This window comes from Melanotaenia boesemani, chromosome 19 (genome assembly GCF_017639745.1).
Source record: "Melanotaenia boesemani isolate fMelBoe1 chromosome 19, fMelBoe1.pri, whole genome shotgun sequence".
Classification (NCBI taxonomy): Eukaryota; Metazoa; Chordata; class Actinopteri; order Atheriniformes; family Melanotaeniidae; genus Melanotaenia; species Melanotaenia boesemani.
The window spans coordinates 17836288-17857288 of record NC_055700.1 but is presented as its reverse complement, the minus strand read 5'-3'; the positions used below and the strand labels follow the sequence as shown (position 1 = coordinate 17857288).

The following is a 21001-nucleotide window of genomic DNA, read 5'->3' as shown; positions in this document are numbered from 1 at the left end:
TCTGCTGCGCACCACCAGGGGGAGCCTGTTGGCCATGAAGCGTTCATAGCAGAACTCATGAACCATGAATTGTTTTGTGTGGAAGTGAGAAAAACGACAAGGAGAACAATTGTCAGCCCACATCTTCGCGGGTGCAAGAAATTTCTGGAAGCCTATATTTGCATGCAGTATGTTAAATGGGTACTCTCAACACTTTCTCCACGTGAAGGACGGGACCTGGGTGGTCAGCTGGATTGGCCCATCACAACATCGGTTGTCAGTCCGCTACATTCTCCGTTTCTCAAACCGCTAGCTAGCTGACAAGCTACTCACACCTCCGCTTGAGAAGAAGGAGCCTCTTCATTTTAACTTGAGTCGAAAAAACACATCAAGGTAAGGGTTTAAGGGCCAAAATGTGTGTTTTAATACCTGAGGTTCCGTTATGAGCTGCAGTCTATTGTTAGGGTTAGAGTCGCACTAGCATCCTTGACGCCTGGATCTACAACATCTGTATCTTGACAGATGAGGCAGCTGCTAACGTTAGCTGAGCAGTTTGACTTTGAAGCTTAGAGCCGAGTTAAATTGGTGAGACATTAGACGATGTTAATCAATCGCTTGACAGGGTGACAGCGTTAATAATAAAAACGCGGAAGCGTTTTAATGTTTACAGTTAATGTAGCACCTCGTTTGTGAGTGTAAGTTAGCTGTTAACTGTACCAGGAAAGCTAAAAATTGCCAATGCATCGGATCATTCGAGTGAAACTCATCCATGTTAGTGGTCGTTCGTGTGCTTGGGGGGGAAACAACAACAACAAAAACGTTCAAGCAAAGAGTCATGGATTAGAGGTCTTAATGTTTTCTCGGTGTAACGCTGTCCAAGATCGTCGGGGGAAAATGCTCTATTGATATTATGTAACATTATTTACATTAAGAATCCAAAGTTGCATAACCTCTTTTTCTATAGAAGAAGAAGCTATAGATGCCTCTCGTGTTATTTACTTGTTACCCAATATTTTAAGCCTTACAGAAACACCACAGATAAGACATAGGATTAAAACCTGAAATTCTGATTAATATACATACCTGTCTTACTGGACAGTTAGACTGGTAAAGATATAAATTAAAACTTGGTAGTCTAAATCTTACAAGAATGTATAATGGTTAAGATTAGACCCAAGCTGCTTTAAGCATTGTTCAGTAAATGGATCCTGTTTGGAATATAGACTATATGAAACGAGCTTTAACTTCATGAAAATGTCTGGTCTGAACTTAGATGTTGCTTCTTTTAATTTATATTACATTTATATATTTATATATATAAATAATATAATATTATATATTTGTATTACATTTATATTGTGATTTAATTATGAAACTGACTTATAGACAACTTACTGAAAACTGACTCAGCTCACTGAAACAGATTAAAGATCAGGGATTAAAAATAACTATATCTGGAATTACTAAAAGTAAATAGATAAATTAGTCAACTTATTTGATAAAGTGTAATTGCTATAGACTATAGGGAAAACCCCAAAATGAAAAGAGGTATTTTACTGTTATTGCTTAACAAAAAACACCAGACACTATGTCGTTATTAATTAAGGTGAGATTATGCTGTGATGGAGACTTACATTTCTGATAATTCATTTAGAAAGTAGTCCTTAGTCGTAGCCTTGTGTTTCTGTGATTTATTTATATTTGAATGTTGAGGTGACCAGTTTGATCTTTTTCAGATTTTCTGAAATTTCCCACTGTGACTTAGTGATAACACTGCAGTAGGTTGAACGACATCCATCCCACTATTTACAGGAGCTTATCTCATGCACGGCCCCTAAGGTCGGTGACAGTGTTGCCCTGTTGATCTTTTAATGAAGATGGGGATCCTCCTCTGCTCCAGATGGCCCTGTGTAGTACTGGTGTGTCTGTGGGATGTAGGGCCGTGCCTGTGTTGGGCTCGGACCCCCCACAAGCTCTAATAAGCCCTCCCTTCCCCTCCTTTCCTGCCCAGATTGTGAAAGTCAGATCATGTGACTTTTGTAATAAAAGACATAGTAGAGCATCTGCAGCTTTGCAGCATCTGTTGGTGTTTGACGGGGCTCAAATCTAACCCTTTGTTTCTCATGATGCTGCTGTGATCACTATGGGGAGGGGGGGGGGTTAAAGGTTTTAGACAGCAGTTCAGATATTTATGATGTCCTAAATCTTTGTCTATAGATTCTCATTTTTATATTTGCAATATATGCTGAACATAATGGACAATTCAAGAAAGATACAGGAGGTCCTTCCTACTGGTACCCACCAGAACAAGACTTTATTTATTATCAAAGTAAAGCTGTCTGACAAGTGCCAGCCTGACAGCAGTTTATATTTTTAGACAATCTCAAATAATCAAATAATGGGTGTTGATGGCATCAAGTAAAGCAAACTCAGATGCTCATTATGCTACGGCAAATTTTCAAATAAAAAAAAAAACAAAAACAAAAACTGTTGTCTGACTAACTCAAACGAACTGATACAGAGGACAAAACCTGTGGTGTAGGGAACAAGAAACCATCATCAGTTTTCAAACTGTGCAAACATCTTGTCCTGTGAATGGAAAAATCCATTGTCATGACTGTATTTCTCTACTCCGCTGAGACTCTGATCAGAGAACATTGTGTTAATTTAGTGGTGGAGATCGCTCTTAAAGCTTGATGTCAAGAGCTTTTATTGTCAGCTCGATGCCAGTAGAGCCTCACTCAAGGGCAGTGAGTGTCAGTACTGTCTGGTTTTAGGAATAGTTGGGGAAACTTGAATGCCGTGAAGGTCAGAATAGTGCCAGAAATAGCTTCTCCAACATCTACCTACATTAATGCAAATAAGATGTTGCAAGTTTTAAGATGCTACATTACTAAATAGTAAAGTCTCCTAATGGCAGTTTTGCCAGCTGTGGATAAAACTGGAGGGAGAAGGGAGTCAGAAACACCATACATATAAAGAACAGCTATTTTATTTGTTAGTTTATTTGTTATGTATAAGCTCGAGATGCCATCTGGAGTGGGTATCTCTTCCCACGTTTCCTAGACTTGGCTAGAGCACCCACTGCCTTGTTTACTTCTTGGCTTCCTTTTATTTTTCTGTATCTGTGAGCTTTATCTAATTCCTTGACACCAGCATTGCAGCCCTTCTCTCAAATCTTTCTTTTTCTTTCCTTCTCTGCCTTTCCCTTCTCTCCATTCCTCTGATAATGGGCAGATAAGAAGCTGAATGGACTCGGAAATGGAAATAGTGTTCTTGAAATTATGCAGAAAAGGTTCTGGTTAGATGCTGTGCAGATAATAATTAATGTTGTATAACTGACTTCAAAAGCAGACTGAAAGGTGGCTTTTGGGGATGCATCACGCTGTATCTGCTTACCAGAGCTGAAATTTGTGAGACTAGATGTGTTTGCATGAATTAATTAGCTCCTAGCAGAATGTGTGGGAAAAGTCAAGACTCCATGGATGTTTCATGTGGAAAGAGCCACGGCTGATAATGTCTCAGTGCTCATGAATATCATCTCTGATTGTATTTTCCACACTTCTTATGATAGAAGCCCACAAATTGGTTTGTTCGGTTCTGTTTCTGTGTTTTTAAACCTTTGATTTATATGTTAATACTGCTGTCACATTCAATACTGTCACAGGATTTATGCCACTTTAGAATTAGACAGTTATCCTAAATATTTATTAGTTTTATAAAAAGGTGATTTGTAGGGTTTATTTGTTTGTTTGCTTCAGTTATGCTCATCCAGATTGGTTCATTCTTTCATGAATAATACAAGGTGTGGGTTATTTGGTTGTAGAACTGAAACACTAGTATTGAAGAAAGGAATTGTCATTGGTGATAAATTACTTCAAGTTCCATATCTACAATCCTGTTAACGCCTAAAATCGTAGATAAAAACTAATTATAACTCCATCTCTGGGTTTTTGTGCGCATTACAGGGGTTATTAGGGTGATCGTCATGCAGCATACCCGTGTTAACATTAAAACCCTGTTACTTTAAAGCAGTATTAAAGCTTTCTTTTGCATGCTGTTAATTGATATTTGTTAATGTTCTTTACAGACACTGCAGTCTTTTACTGAGCAGCTTGATGGTGATAACTGAGTTAGTTGCAGTTGTATTCATTGCTTAAGCTTGTGTCCATTGTCGTGTACAGTGAAGGTGCAGTTCAAGCCAAAGTTGATGTCTTCAAATTCGATTTATATGAAAAACAAGGATGAAAACTGCACATTATTGGGATTTGGATTAAAAATTCATGGTTGATACATTTCAGAACCTGAAGGAGCAACACTGGCTTCCTTTAATATCTTGGGGTAACTTATAAGAATCTGCTTGAGCACAAGCTAGCAGCGTGATTGTCAGCATAATATTTGATGAGATGGCATGAATGCCCTTGTAGGGTGGAAGATTCAGAGTTTAGCATTCAGGACAGCCAAAGAACTGGCATGCAGCATGATTTATTTCAGGAGAGGAAAGCATATTGGAAATGACGCAGCCTTAAAAGGAGAAAATGGTTCTGAGAATTACACCTTGATGGGGGTCATTTTGTCAGGAAAGAGCAGGAAAGTTTGATATTACTGTCATTATAAGAATATTCAAGAAAGATAGAAAGAGCATTCACTGCTTTGGGCACCAGTAAAGGTGCCTTTCTACAAAGTCTGAACACCTTTTTTTTTTTTTTTGAAAAAAAAAAAAGCTTTTTAAAGCGTGGCAGTACTAGTAAATAATTAAAAGCAGACAAACAACATTTACAATATACAAAAGTAATCATCAGTAATCAATCATGTCTAAAAACCTGCTGTAAGTGTGTTAAGATGCTTTTGGTCTGGAGCCTATGGGCAGAGGGCGTGTCAGCCAGTGTTCTATAAAAATGGAGCGATCAGTTTTAATTGTCGTCTCTCCCTCTTCAGTGTTCTTCATGTTGACGTCTGTGGTTCATATAAAATCTGACAATGCAGTCCCCCCCCACAAGGTTGCGTGGAGGTTAACAGTGGAGTGGATGTGTTTGTGCTTTAGCATAAAGTTGCCATGGAACAGTTGTTAAATTAGTCTATCTCTTTCTGAACACACACTGATCTCTCAAACATGGGGAGGGGCTGAGTTTATGTGCTGCATTTGCAAAAAGTAACCACTTACTCTGTCCTCAATAAGGGCAGAGTTTCTCTAAATTGCATTCTTCACATTTATATCCTTGTCCTGCAATTTGCTGTTGTTTCCAAGGAACATTTCCTGCTGAAGTTCCCATCTGATGGCGCAGTGGTTGGCAGTTTTGGTGAAGAGGCACCATGTTTCCTTGTCATGTAACCCCCTGGCCCTCTGCTGAGCCTCCAGCATCCTGTGGCAGTCATGCACCCCAAGTGCATCCCTCACATCCTCTGCCTGATCTGCTGTGCAGCTGTCCTGCTCCACCTTTAAACACCCACTCTGAGACGCCCTCCCCGGACCCCATGGAGTCCCTCATCGTTGTCACAGAATATGAACCCACAAGACCACCTGGAGAGGACGGGGAGGAGGAGGTAAGATGAGATCTACTCTCTTGTAAATACAAATGCATTAAAGGATTGTCTTACATTTTAATGTAAAATGTCTGCTTGAAAATAAACAGAAATGTCAATGTCTCATTTAAAGTGAATCCAGATGACTAAACACTGATTTTAAATCAATTTCTATAAACAAGGGAAATGAAAATCAATTTATTGTCTCACATCAGGTAGAAGAAATGGACAGTTCTGAGACGCCTGAGCCAACTTCCTCTACAGCGGCACCTTTCCGGACTCCATCCTGCGACCTGCTGTCCCATACAGTCGGTCGGCCAGAGGCCCTGCTGCCCGAAAGCCAAGAGCAAAGGGGCAGATTAAGCCTGTCTGACAGAAAACTTTCTCTGCAAGAGCGCTCACACACTGCAGCATCCCCTTGCAGCTCGCCTGGACTTAATGGACGTTATATTTACCCATCACTGCCTTACTCCCCTATAACATCCCCTCACTCGTCTCCACGCTTGCCCCGCCGACCCACTGTGGAGTCCCACAGTGTCTCCATCACAGATCTCCAGGTATGATAGCCTTGAAGCTGCAATAGTTCCACATTTTTGGTGGTTTTGAAAAACACATGAGGCCATATGTGAACTTGGCATATTTGCTTCCACAATTTGAAAAATTACATTGACTTCACCAGATTATTTTATAATTAGCTTCCCATGTTGATAATTGATGTTTAAAATCATCCCTCTGTAGGGTCACATTATTTTTGTTTACTAGTTTGTCACTAATTATACATTACAGGTCATTAGTAATTGTGGTTATATAGTTTTGAATCTCTGAACTATCTTACCTACTGTATTCTCTTTTGACATGTGCAGTCCATAAAGCATCACACATGGATAGATTTAATAATGTTGAAAAAGATCCAGGCTCTGAGGTAATCCTCATTAACATCTAGTAGTGTATTATAATATAGTGTATTAGTGTATATAATATCAGATTTGACTCAAAGTAAGAACTATATGTGCATTTGTCTTGGTTTGTTGATGGAAAGGTAAGGCTTTGCAGTTTTAGTGGAGGTACTGATACTGTAGTCCCTATGAGATGTACATGTTGGCATTGAAAGATCTGTCTTAGGGGAACAACCTGCTTTAACATTGGAAGGTGTATTTGATTCCAGAGTGTCTTATAATGTAGATGATAGAGATTATTTAGGTGGGATTATTTAGGAAGCTTCCTTTATTGCTGGTATACATTGCTGCAACTAAGTGTACTGTAATAATAAAAGAAAATAAACAACGAAATAGATTATGAATGCAAATATCATAAATTGGTATTCTATTCACAGTAGAACATAGAAAACATTTGAGTGTTTGAAGGGAAACATTTCACTGCATTAAAAACACATGATTCTGTAATGCCTGTTTTTAGTGCACGACTAACCAAGACAAGGACCATCCAGCTCGTAATCAGCTCAGAAGCATGCAGCTTTGATGGTATGGGGGTGTGTTAATGCCAATGGAACTGGCAACTTGCACATTTGGAAAACACCATCAATGCTGATGGTTATATACATGTTTTAGAACAACATATGCTCCATCCAGATAAATTATTTTTCAGGGAAAGCCTTGCATATTTCAGAAATAGAACGCTATAGCACATACTACGTCTACAACAGCATGGTTTTATAGTAGAGGAGTCTGGGTGCTGGACTGGTCGGATGTTTTACCAACTGAAAACATCTGGCACATCATCAAACATGTACATGATTTTGTTTGGTATTCCAAGATAATAGCAGTAAGACTATCCAGTTGTTTTGAAAAGAAACAATTTTCTCTTCTTTTTGCTTCTCTCTCACTTTTCAAGGACTGTGTTCAGCTCAACCAGTACAAACTGAAGGATGAGATTGGAAAGGTACCATCAGAAACAACTCACTGATTGCTCCCTTTCACTGACTTTCATTTCCTTCTCCTCTCCGCCTACTGCATGTCTGTCAAGTAACGCACATCATCAAGGACGTGCAGTAACAGCCTCTGATATCCTTTCTCCCTGCTGTCCTCATTTCCTAAACTCTGTGTAAACCACCAGGCCACAAGAGAGTTGGAAGATGGATGAGAGGCTGGTATAAATAGCACTCTCTAAGGGTTGTGCTAGGCTTAGTGGAGGGAGTGAGAGCTGGTTCATTTATGCATGTTGTAGACTGTATGTTTTGTAAGACAGAATGTGAGTGTGTGCGAATTCCTGTATGCATAGACATGTTACTGTGTGTGGATTTGAGCCCAGTGGAGACAGTCAAAGGCTTTCGGGATTGTTGAAGAGGCTTCTACTATCAGATTGTCTCTTGAAATGTAGGATGAGCTCTCTGCTGCCTCTCCAAGCTGCAATCTGCTCCCCCAGCATGAACTGATCCTGCCCTCTCTCCCCCTCTCTGACTCACTGTCTGTTTGTTTTTTGTGCATGAATTTGTCTGCACAGGCTTCTAATCGGGCATACTATTCATCCTGGATTTCCGGCGTACGGGCAGGAGGGGGGGGGTCTTGATAGCTCAAACCAGATCCAGTTTCCTTAATTAGCCCAAAATCAAATTGAAAGGGGAAGGGAGAGAAAATCTGAATTTCTCTGTTCTCACTTTGAAGCAGCTTGTACACTGTCAGTGTACACTGACAGCCCACTCATTTCTCTTGTGTGTAAATGTTTGTTTATCAGCTCTTGTGTGTATTTTCTGTTCTTTAAATGTCCCCTTTACAGATTGTGTGATTTTACTTTTTTATTTGCTCAATCTCACCTTTGCTCATTGGCTTCTGATCTCTTCTACTTAGGGCTCCTATGGTGTTGTAAAGCTGGCTTACAATGAGGATGACAACACATACTACGTGAGTTTTTTATGCAGACAAGATTCCAGCTGTCAAAACTGTCTTGTTTGTCTCACTCTCCCCTCCCCCATCACAATCTAACCTCACAATAATCAACTGCTCTCATCTCATTTACTGGTGTGATTTCATGTGAAAGCTCCTCATGTGAAAATGGCTCCTGATATTTGAGTTCACAGAGCTGTGTAAAATGCATCAGCCCAAGCTTCTCAAGCTGTACTGTTTGCTGTCTATAATTATTGCAGCAGTTCTCATTAAGCTGCATGTCAGTGACTGTCAATGACATGGGGATTATTTTGATATTTCTCCCAAGTGGCAAAGCCCACATGTCTCATTCAGTGATTAAATCGTTGTCATAATAACTAAAGCCATTGAGCTACATTATTAAAATTTGTTTGCCCTCCTAACAATGTAGCCATTATTGCTGTTAAACTCTCACTCAGTGTTTTGTCAGCTTTAGTAATTGTCATGGAAATGATCATTGTCTCTGACTCATTACCAGCTACACGTTCTCATGGGCTGATCAGCTACTAGCAGATTAATGTCAGCTTTCATATTGTATATTTTCTCAAGGAAATAGGTTTTTTTTTTCCACAAGATGACCCTCCTTCCTGAGGTCTTAATGAAATTTCTGTGACATGTTTCAGTCAAAGTACAACAGTGGGCTATTACGACTGATATGACAGCTCTTTTCCTTGCAACTTGTTTTAGGGTGTGGAGTGAGCAACTGGACACACTCCCACTCACCATAATAATATAGAAATACTTAGCTGATGATTTTCTTCTCATAGACTTACATTTCCTGGTACTGATCCCTGTTTTACACTCAGTTACGTTATGAATCAAGCTTTAAACAGGCCCAGGCTGCACCACACTGCACCACAAATACTACTAAGTAGTGTATGGGGTGGCAGGTAGTTTAATACTCCATTCATAGCTAAATAAATCCTATGTCACATAAATGCTCCATCATCGCTGAGCTGCATTGTCATGCCATTCCTTTTGGTTTATTTTTTTCATTTTTTTTATAAGTTATTGGCAGCTAATGTTAAGTCTTGTTGCATATATGGGGTATTTCTTACCTAATTTTGTGATTGTACAGATGTAATTCATTGACTGAAAAATGCTAATCAGGTTTCTATTTTATTTAGACTGGAAAATAGTAAAATAATGCTACTTAGAAACTTGATTTTCTCATCTGGATGTAAAACATAGTAAAGCAAAAAGTAGCAAAATATGATGAGACTGAACAACAAATCTGGGAGTTGTGGCATAGTTTTACCTCTGCAAGTCTTAATGGCTTGTGTCAGAGCCAGCGGCCACAAATGAAGGGATAGTGTTGTATTTTTTTCTTAGTTTTGAGCTGGAAGTGATATCAGACATGAAAAGTTAGTAAAATAAATGCTTGCACATCCAAAAAATAGCCACTAGGTGATGGATAAAAACTGTTGCAGTTAAAGTCTGCACATTAGAATTAATGTTCCCATAACTGTTTATTTGATTACTAGCAAGATGTTTTGGGAATCTTTGTGAGGTAGTGTTTAGATAATACACCTATAGTTTTGGGAACATTAATTCCACTATGCAGGCTTTATGTTTTTTTTAAGAATGACTTTAGATGCCCAAATATCCAAAGCTTTTAGGTTAAACATGTTGGAAATTGAATGTTTTTTATCATTCTTTTAAAATCTATTTGTGTCGTTTTGAGATGAAAAAGAAAATGCTTTGAGCAGCCTTAGCCATGAAAATAACAGTTTGCAAACTGATCAGTGTAGGAAACCCTTTTTCCTTTGGTATGTGTTGAGAATGTGTCATCTTAAATCAAAATTGCAGCTGAGAGCTTTGTAATGTTAGTCTAGCTATTATAACAGTTGTGCTGATGACTTTGTTCTATGTTAAATAAAACATACAATGGTTGTTCAAGGTAAGAGAAATTTCTATCTGCTGGCATAGTCATCCGTCTGTGTAAGAGAGAGGGTGTGCACTGTCAAATAAGCAAGGTTCTGCTGTGCTTTATCTTACTCTTATCTGTCTCCCTGTTCATTTTTTCTTTGCATCTTTTACCCACTGGACTCTCCCACCCCCTCTCCATTTTTCTCTTATCCTCCTTCAAACCAAATCTGTTTCCCTCTCATGTAGGCGATGAAGGTGCTGTCCAAGAAGAGGCTGATGAGGCAGGCAGGTTTCCCACGTAAGTCAGAGGCAGACAACACAGCAGAGAGCAGATGCAACATACCCCCGTCTTTGTTTTTTTTCTGTCCATCCTTGTTTTTTTCACTGATTACCCATTGTCACTTTCTCCTTCATCAGGGAGACCACCCCCTCGTGGTGCCAGATCTGTCCCCGAGGGTCCTGCTCAGCCCAAAGGTCCACTAGAGCGAGTTTATCAGGAAATTGCTATTCTTAAAAAACTGGACCATCCCAATGTAGTTAAACTAGTCGAGGTGAGTAATGTTAAAACATCTAGGTATTAAAAATGTTTGGGTTAAATCTGGATTGAGCCTCTTTCATCCTCAGCAGAGTATAGCAGGGGATAATCGGTAAAGAATAAAAATGCATCTATTAAAGACTTTCTCAGAGTGCACTGCAGTATGATCTTATCACAAAGAATTCAAGAGCCAAAAGGGTTTTAAGACCCTCGAATACTAGAAAATTTGTTTTACTGTTACACTCTCAGATATCTATCTATTATTCTATTTGGACTGTACGGCAAAGTAGTATTTTATCATTTTATTTATCTTATATAAAAGAGGACGTGTTGTATGTTTAGGTGTGTGTTTACACTAATTTGTGCTCCTCTCCGATTTGGTGCCAGGTTTTGGATGACCCCAGCGAAGACCATCTGTATATGGGTATGTTCTAGCCAGGCAGTCAGCCTTTTGAACTGCACATGCACATAACATAGCACCTTACACAAAGAAAGCATATAAGAATGTCTTTGAAATTTATCTTAAAGTTGTTTTATTGTTTGTCTGAAATTGTGTAACTGCACTTCCTTCCTCACTAATGTCATCTGTGTTTTTTGCCACAGTGTTTGAGCTGGTGAAGCAAGGGTAAGCTAAGCCTCTTTTATGGTAGCATTGTGGCTCTGGAATCAGTCTTATTAGTTATGATGGCTAATTAAGTGCATTTGTGTGTGTGTACCTGTTCATGTGCCTACATGCATATCTAGGGCTGTGATGGAAGTCCCGACAGACAAACCATTCAGTGTGGACCAGGCCCGGTTTTACTTTCAGGATCTTCTCAGGGGAATTGAGTTTTGTGAGTCATCCAAACTTGTACTTTTCCATTCAGCTTGTTTTTTTATGTGTGGGTTGAGATTGGGTTGATTAGGGTTGTGTATATAATTGTTACTCATTTAAATCAAATATAATTCACAGCTGAAACCGTATTTGCTCCACTGTTGATCAAACTTCTCTTTAATATAGATAATTAGCTCCTAAAATAGAAACAGATATGACTTAAAACTAGCTTGTTACAGTGATAGATTTTACAATCTGCATTAATATGCCAGATATTATCAGTTTGGCATGAAAGTTTATCCTTAACAATCCACTGATTGCATAAACAATAATGAGCTTTCCCTGTATTTCCAAGACCTGTTGCCCCTTGTCCTATAATTCTTCACTGCTATTTACAAAGTCCTTCATCTGAGCTGTTGACTGTAGCCACCCACAAGGCTCATTTTCCATCATTTCAGTGGCTCTTAATGCGTTTCGGCACAGAAGAAGCTTTTGCACAAATGTCGTCTAGGAGACTGGCATCAGGGGAGGGAGAGGAAGGACTCTTGCATCAAGACAAAAAAACAGTCAGGACTCATCCTAATAATAATATTCAATGAAAATAATATGCTTTTATTTAGTTTCAGTGTGGGTTGTTTAGTAGAACAATGCAGCTACTGAGCATGACACATCTCAAGTGGGAACTGTAGGTGTGAGTCTTCTTGTTGGTGGGAATAATCAGGGGAGATTGCCAGACATTTTATAATGGCTCTGGAAGACTTATGATTTCCATGTTTCTGAGCATTGCCAGAGATTCCTCCTCATGTCTCAGAGCCTACAACTGATTTATTCACATAGTTTAAAACTAAAAGGAAAATGCTTTTTTAAGCCCTCACCTGGTTGTACTTACAGAGAAAAATCCGTTTTCATTAGCATAATTTCATGAAATTGACCTTGTTAGTGTAATGTTTTTTGTTTTCTTTCTTTTAACAGTGCATTACCAGAGGATCATCCACAGAGACATTAAACCCTCCAACCTACTGGTGGGAGAAGATGGACATATTAAGATTGCAGACTTTGGAGTTAGTAACCAGTTTGAAGGAGCGGATGCCCTGCTGACCAGCACAGTGGGAACACCTGCTTTCCTTGCCCCTGAAGCGCTCTCTGAGACCAGAAAGAATTTCTCTGGGAAAGTGAGACAGCTTTTAGTTATCTAGTGCCATCTGGGGATGGCTTTTAGAAATGCAATAAGCTGCAATAATTTTCTTATACATACATACATACATTTGTACATGTAATATTGATATAAAGTGATTTAGGCCATACGATTTCATATATATATTTATATATATATATTTTGTAATTCTGTCTGTTTGCTTTATTCTCTCAAAGGCATTGGATGTTTGGGCCATGGGAGTAACACTGTATTGTTTCGTCTTTGGAGTGGTGAGTGTGTACAGTGGAAAAAAATAGATGATTAAATACTTCTAGATGTTGGTAGTCTTCCATTAAAGCAGGCTAATTTCTTGTATTCATAGTGTCCTTTTATGGATGAACGTATCCTCAGTCTTCATCAAAAGATCAAGACACAACCTGTGCTGATACCAGAGCAGTAAGCTCTACGTCTCCTGTTAATTTGCTGTAGAATGGCTTTTGTTTATTTATTTGATTTAATACAAATTCAGAATTTAATTTATTTATTGCTGTTTCAACAGGGCCGACATATCGGATGATCTCAAAAATTTGTTGTTGAAAATGCTGGACAAGAATCCAGAAACCAGGATATCAGTACCACAGATAAAGGTAAACACTCTTATTTAGTTATTATTACCTCTGCCAAGGTGGAGGTCGTGTATTTAGTGGCATTGGTTTGCCTGTCTGTTAGCAACACAACTCAAAATGGTAAGGACTGATTTTAATTAAATTTTCAGGAAATCTCAGAAATGGAGTAAGAAACAAGTGATTTGATTTTGGGGGTTAACAAATTTTTAAAGGCTTCTAAACTTTGGGGAGATAGGGATAATTGTGCCATTAGAGTTTCTAACTCAAAAGTAATGCCTACAATTTAAAAAAAAGAAAGAAATTACAATGACTTGCCGGAGGTTTGCGCTTTCTGAGTGCCTCTAGTGCCACACTGTTTTTTCTGGACCAACGTGATGAGAAAACTTTGCCCTCCATAATACATTTGCCTTATGATAGAAGTAGTATCATTGTACATTGTGGGTTTGTGGCTTCAAGCTAAAAACCTGCAATCTATAATGATACTACTGGACGTGACAGCTTATTACATTCAGGTTTTATTTAACAAACTCAAGAAAAAGACCAAAATATCTTTGTTAACAATATGCTTTCTGTTTGATTTGAAGTACAAATCTACCGTGTACTAGAGGTCTCTGTGGTCATGAGTCATTTGACACTGGTAAATAGTGGATTTTAACAATGGGTTTGCAAAGATTTCTAATATGGCAGCATTATTTTTTGAAAAAGTTACAACCTCTGACTAGCTGGCAAAAAAATATTACTTCTCTCAAAATCACTCAATAGAATTATAAAAGCTTAATGGCATAACAAATTTATTACTTAGATGTTCCATCAAAGTCAGCTATAGAGAAAAACACTCCAGGTTCTATGGTTATTTAAGGACAGTTATAAGGAATTAATATTGTAGCTAAATCAAAAGATAAATTGCATTTTAGACTTTGTGCTTGGAGAGATGATCGAAAGTATATAGCAAAGATTGAGCTGGAAAAGGTTGCTTAGAAACATGACACAGTCTATGAAAACAGCCCTGAATCCGATGGCTGCCCTGAACATGATTGACAGCTGTAAAGCTGCATTTGTATCATCTTTACAGTTGTGACATCTGTGTAAAGTGCACAGAGAATATTGTTACTCTGCTGCACTTCATGTGGAGACAATAAAAAGTCTTGTTGTGGAAAGATAAAGTGAAGCTGATTCAACACAAGGCAGTTACAGAGATTCCTGATAAGGCAAAACTGTATACCATACAATGTTAATCCTACTCTTTTCTCTCACAGCTGCAAAGCTGAGCCTTTGATTAAGATGTGCCTGTTTTTAAGCTCAAAGAAGGCTTAAGGATGGAGCGAGAAATTGCACCCTCTTTTGCAATTTAGAACCCAAACCGTGCGGTCAGAGAAAAATCAAAGACATTTAAACAAATATGGAACAAATCTATGCCATTTTTGTAAAAAAAAGGATCAGGCTAAAATGATTGGATACAACTAATAAATGAAATGGCAGCGTATTTGAAAACACCTTCTGTTGTGTCTCATCAATATTGTTTTTATTAAGTTCAGGTGTTTATTCTATATTATATTTTTATATTTATATATTTAAATAAATTAGCATGTTTTTCCTTAATTCTATTTATTCATTTGAATAAATAGTCTTGATTGTTAATGGTGTGGATGCAGACAGCAAAATTAGAGTTTTTGTTAACTTTGCTTGTGTCCAGGTGCACCCATGGGTGACGAGGCATGGTGCAGAGCCTCTTCCTCCTGAGGATGACAACTGCTGCATGCTGATTGAGGTGACTGAGGAGGAAGTGGAGAACTCTGTTAAACACATCCCAAGCCTGGCAACAGTGGTGAGTTTCTTGGTTTATCTCATCAGTTCAAACAAACACTTTAGCCTCTAATATCATTAAGTAAATGGTCACATATTGGTTGAGTTTATATTTTGTAGCTGTTCGGTGTTTGAGACAAATAGTTATTCAGACCTTCTAATTGAAGCATTCAGCCATCACAATTGACATTTATGTACAGATTGCATGTTATCATGATTAGATCACATTTGACAAATGTGCTATGATTTCTTGTATGGTGTGTCATGAGTGTTCAGTTGAAAGAAAGTGGAAAGAAAAACTCATTTTTCACCTTTTTTTTTATTACTTTTTGCAGATCCTGGTGAGAACCATGTTAAGGAAGCGTTCTTTTGGGAACCCCTTTGACTGGGGTCGGAAAGAGGACCGCAGCAGTTTGTGTGCTCCAGGGCAGATGCTCACGTAAGAATTGTTTACAGATACATTACAGTGACCGGATCTGTGTGCAGCGTACTCTCATTGCTCTATTCTTTCACTGATTTCATCAGTGTAGCCAGCTGATGCTTGTCAAGCCTTGTGTCTGAGTGACTGTCAGTAGACTGTCATCATTTCTCTCCCCTCCCCCTGCCCTGCAGGAAAGGCAGAGCAGGCAATGTGAGATACTGCTACATTCACTGTAAACCAAAAAGGTAAATAATGTCAGGACAACTCTTGCCTGGTTTTATTGGTAGAGAGAAGACTGTGCAATACCTGGCATGACATAAGCAACTATTTCCCCCAAATTATGGCTGTGATGGTCAGACAATGACATGCGTCAGGTTTGCAAACTAGCCTGTGCTAGTTTAGGGTTGTTTATGCAAATAATCTCTGGGAATGTTGTGCTTGGCTCCTCTGTCCGTAGTAAGCTACCTGCAAACAAGTCTGTTGAATATTTCATTATGTAGGGTGCTTTTTAGTGTAGCATGTGCTGTGCAGGACATCCCATTTGATCATTAACTAAATTAGACTAAGCTATTCTTAGTCTATTCAAAAAATACTAAGTTATTCATGAACTAAAAATGTACTAAGTCAAAGAAACAATAAATAAATAGAGAAGTTTTTTTATCCTGGGTATAGCATATTACATTTCTTATTAATAGCAGTGTGCAACAGTTATTGGGCACTTGCACAATCTCAGATAGTCCAGTTTTAATTGAAAAATTCCAGAAAGATATTGACACAGATGTGCAGAAATATTTGATGCTGCAGTTTGTTGGTGTGATGTTGTCCAACACTGTAGCATGACGTGTTTGCAGTGAAGTGCAAAACCTCCCTTAACCAATGAGGTAAAAAGAAAAAAAGAATTATTTGTGTCCACACACCATGAGCAGAGAGCATCCTTCTGTTGATAAGCTTGCAGTGCTTGCAAGACAAATTAACAAAAAATAACCATGTTGAATAACCTCTTTTCCTTTCTCAAATTCTAACCTTTTTTTTTATCTTTATTTGTGTATGCAAGTTTCTCCTTGTGCACTTTGTCCTTTAGAAATGAGCTTTTAGTGCCTTGCTTTGTTTTACTGTTAAGTAGTTACTGTTCTGTGAGTCCACAGCATCTCCATAACTGACAATGTGTCACTGGTTTGTTACTCAGGAAACAGGACAGCGGTGATGGTATGAAAAGTATGGACCTGCCCTACGTTGGAGAGGATGAGGCCCTGTCCTGATACAGATGCTTTAATATGCAAGCTGGTATCTTCCTGCCTGCAGCCAGACAACACAACAGCCCTTTACTCAGTTTTAAACTGGCAGCCCATACAAAATGCTTTCTTTGGAGGTGGGCAAGTGTGAAGGATGCTAAAAGAAGGGAGAAGTTAATTATCTAAGGCACTTTGACACCATTTCTTAACTTTTATTCTGTTGTATCTTTTTGTACAGCTTACTTGGGGTAGTGGGACTTGTGACTGTCATGTAAACCTTCCAGGGGTTGATCCCCATGAACTTTAAACTTTCACCCAGTTTCCCCAACTCACTCTCCACGTTTTCCTATCCTGCATGCGTTTATAGTCCCAGCATGCTTTGTCTCAGGCTTCAACTGTACAGTTATGGCGTTTTATCATAGTTTAGCCTCTTGTGTTTCTTCTTGTCTTTACTTGACACTCTTCAGGTATGCAGGGCATGGGAACGTGAGGTGGTGGTTAAAGGAGAAGGATGGTTGTCTTCAACATCATCATCAGCATTTTCTGTAGAAGAGAAGGTTTCTTAACAATGATTGTCCGGTTCACTCTGCTTCAGAGTAGCAGTGCCCAATTTTTGTAAGATATTTTAGATTAGATCTGTTCGGTTTACCCAAAATGAAAAAGGGAAATGAAACGTGTTTACTTGATTGAATGCATGTGTTTTATTTCTCAGTGCAGACACTGTATATGCTATTTATAAAGAGTCACATACAGCTAAACATCCTGGTTTGGCACTTTAATTACCCAGTTTCTTATTTCCTACAATAAATGAAGCTTTAAAATTCTTGATAAAGTGCTTAGTGAACAACCACATTTGAAAAAAAAGAAAAAGGGATTTTCATTGCTAATAAAACTAGTGCTTTTTTTTTAAAGTGAACACTTGTTTTTGATTACCAGTTTTTAAACAAATTGAGCTGCAGCAAATTAAATTAAAGATAGCGATTTACCAAATGCAAATTAAAATAACAGAACATGTTTTTTTTCTAAGCTGTAAATCTTTGTGTTGTGATACTGAGGAACAGAGCTGCACGTGTTAATGCATCATGTATTCACTCCACCTCTGAAAGTCGACGACTGAAAGCAGAAAATTATGGTGTTGAAATTGTGAATGTTTTTACTTGTTTTATCTGTTCGTCTTGTAAGAGTTACTTGCATTATTTTAAAACAGCACATTTCAGGACACCAAAAAAAAAAAGTGTGTTTTGTTAAGTAACCTAGAAAAAAAAAGAGTTTGACTTATTGTTGAGATGCCAGAGCTGGCTGCTACTGAAGTAAGGTTGAGACAGAGGCAATTTGCAAATGCAGACTTTTCTACAAATCTATGCATGACATATCTGTAGAGGTCTTGAACTTAAAAACGTTGTCATGTTTGGTCAGAAGTAAAGGCCACTCTACGAGTATACGTTTTGTTTTTATTCATTGGTATCTTTTATTTAAGTTTCCAAAACAGCAAAATAGAAAATTTCACCCACTTTTATTCCTTTTTTTATATAAACTTAAATTGTATACCACATTATCTCAAAGATGTTAGCTTAGATGTAGATAAAGTCCTTGAATGTGTCTGAAGTCTAACGTAGAATACTGACACAGCATTGATTAAGACGTGTATTGCTTCCACACACTTATCAGTTCAGCACTAGTGTGTTGAATGTATGAGAAAAGGGACTGGACTCTTTTTTGTACTTGTTACTGTACTTGCATGTCACTCTGAACTTTCCCTGCTGTATGTCTGTTTTTTTTTAAGACTTGTACTATGCACATGATGTGTCTTTATGGTGCAATGGTACACCCTGTCAGATTGTAGTGAGCACACTCAGTGGTAAAATTCAGAGTGCTGCATGTGTTTAAATGATGCTAATATATTATTTTGTTCTTTTATTTTTTCCAGGAGTATTTCATTAGAAAGGCAATTTGGTTTTAGATTGCCATGAAATGAAACTTGATTTAGAAATTCGACTCCAGCGACGATTTAGTCAGAAATGTAATTGAAAATGTCTCAGATGTTGTGTGGTGGTGATAGCACATTTACAGTGTGACAGATATCCCACTCTGACATATTGAGAACCAAGATGAGCATAATAAGGCAGATAAATTCTCTTTCCTTTGAGTATTTAATCCTCAGTGGTGAACCAGAATTAACTGGAGATTGTGAATAATGAATACAGGGTAACAGTGTAAGCTACAAGAAAAAATAAAATAAATAAAATAGATGATGAATATTTTACATTTTAATATTTAAACTCACAGTATGTTTCAGTACACCTGACCATTGATGTCAGAATTCCCGGGCTAGGTGATTATCTGCTGTTGTTCACATTTTTGCATACTTTGGTGTAATTGATTTTTCTAAGAGCTGTGCACGCTCTTTTCTACTAAATGCATGCAACTGTATTGTCATCGCATGAGAGGTCCTTCACAACAGGGTGGGACCTTAGTTATTCTACAAATGCTGTACCTTGTTCAACATTTAAATAAAATACCACTGCCTTTCGGTAATGTCTTTGCAGATGTTAATTGTTCAGATAAGTTCCCAATGTGTTTACAGTTCCAGACATTAGCCACTAGTGTGTGCTGTTTACTATTACATATCTAAAGATGAAGGGAAGATTTCTGACTCGCAGGTTTACTCTCATATTTCACAAAACAACTTTTCTATTTACATCTCCTATATTATCCTAGCTACTTTCAGTTTATTGCATTTAATACAAATTTTAAATTCAAACAATGAATATTTGTGAACAAGATTTCCTAAAATGGAAAACTTTGTATTTAAATGTTAAAAATGACTTAAATGTTGCCATTGTTTAAGCCAACAAAACTAAAACTAAATTACAGAATGTAAACAATGTGGATTAAGAAAATAATTTAGCATGAAAAAGATCAAATTTGTGTTCTTCAATGATTAACTCCCCCAATTTAATGGTAAATGTCTCAGATCTGGTATAGTACGCAATGCTGAACAGAAATCAGTACATTTGATTAACTTTTCCTTATTTATGTCTCTGCTGCAACATTTCGACTGGAGATCACAAACATGTTAATGTTTTTTGTCTCTTGTAGCCTCAGCTATACTTATGAGTAATGCCTGTCATTCACACCTCTGGTGGTTTAAGTTATCTCAAAAAAAAAAAAAAAAAAAAAAGCATTATTTTGTGCAAATTTTATTACATTGCAAAGATGCTTCTTTTTTATGTCTGGGAGTCTGAAAGAAAATAAAAGAATAAAAAAAAAAAAAATTGTTTTAATTTGACCACAAATGTGCCTTTTGGGTTTTATCTGGTCAGTTAAAGAGAAGTCAGGTCAATATGTTGTTACAAAATAAATTCAATTAACAATGTCTTTTTCTTTAAATCCCTATTTAACTGTGTTTGACATACAAAGCTATGCAACTATTTAAAGACTGTGTTTAAGCATCAGATTTTCAACATGGAACCATGCACACCAACACATCTCCATACAAATCTATAGGGCCGGGTTGAAAGGTTACAAGTCCGCAGGGCTTACACTTATAACAGATAGCTTGCTGCAGCATATTGTAGGCTAATGTTCATCATCTGAGGCACAGTGTGAATGCAGTTCACAGGCTGTTCTGGGCCTTGAACTGCTTTATGTGTGATGCTTCCCGCTGGGGCACATAAAAAACGCCTAAAACTCCACATCAGCAAATAAGAAGTGCTGATTGTGACAGAATCAGAACCATCACTCGTCATCGCAGTTAATTGTTTACCAGCTGGATAGAAGCAAAGAACAAAAAGAGGCAAAATAAATGCTCTCAAACAAGCCAACAAAGGCCTTGATCAGCATTCTGTAAAGATGCAGGCCGAGACCCACATCTGCAGGTTGATTGTTTCTTCCCTCTCTTCCTTTAACTTGCAGTCAACCTACATTAGAGTGAAACGTTTATTCTGTCTTTAGTCTCTAAATCTGTGCCTTCCAATAAAAGGATAACACTGAAATTGCTGTCACTACAGAATAAATTGTCAGTTTTGTGAAAGATTTCAACAATCAGTCATGTACATGAAAAATAGCTTTTGAAAAGAGAATTTTTCACTTTTAAATGGTTGCTTGAGTTGATGTAGCGAATTCCCCTTTTAAGTTTTTCACATTTTTATTATACTTTAAACTCATCTGACAGTAGTTCAGTCT

General features: G+C 37.8%; 1 protein-coding gene across 4 annotated transcripts; it reads left to right on the top strand.

Moving 5' to 3' along the window:
* Positions 1–52: 52 nt before the first annotated feature.
* LOC121630552 (calcium/calmodulin-dependent protein kinase kinase 2) lies at positions 53–20022 on the top strand. 4 transcript variants are annotated; one of them, XR_006008547.1, is made up of 19 exons: positions 53–372; positions 5228–5523; positions 5718–6059; positions 7354–7401; positions 8307–8360; positions 10497–10548; positions 10668–10801; positions 11173–11209; positions 11389–11410; positions 11530–11618; positions 12572–12771; positions 12971–13024; positions 13117–13190; positions 13294–13381; positions 15054–15185; positions 15499–15602; positions 15776–15829; positions 16771–16953; positions 17055–20022. XR_006008547.1 is itself a non-coding variant. In XM_041970902.1 (18 exons), exons 2-18 carry the CDS (start codon positions 5293–5295, stop codon positions 16841–16843), a joined length of 1788 nt encoding a protein of 595 aa, XP_041826836.1. In that variant the 5' UTR covers positions 53–372; positions 5228–5292; the 3' UTR covers positions 16844–20022. The 4 variants fall into 4 exon arrangements, 3 of the variants coding, with proteins under 3 accessions (XP_041826836.1, XP_041826837.1, XP_041826838.1); XM_041970902.1 differs by having other exon boundaries at positions 16771–20022; XM_041970903.1 differs by lacking the exon at positions 15776–15829 and having other exon boundaries at positions 54–372; positions 16771–20022.
* Positions 20023–21001: the final 979 nt, after the last annotated feature.

What these genes read in the sequence shown, in the direction of transcription:
- LOC121630552 (XM_041970902.1), top strand. Translation starts at nt 5,293, where the DNA reads ATGTTTCCTTGTCATGTAACCCCCTGGCCCTCTGCTGAGCCTCCAGCA. An exon ending in GAGGCAGGCAGGTTTCCCAC is followed by an intron (nt 10,549 to 10,667) that starts GTAAGTCAGAGG and finishes CTCCTTCATCAG; the next exon opens with GGAGACCACCCCCTCGTGGT. An exon ending in GCTCCAGGGCAGATGCTCAC is followed by an intron (nt 15,603 to 15,775) that starts GTAAGAATTGTT and finishes CCTGCCCTGCAG; the next exon opens with GAAAGGCAGAGCAGGCAATG.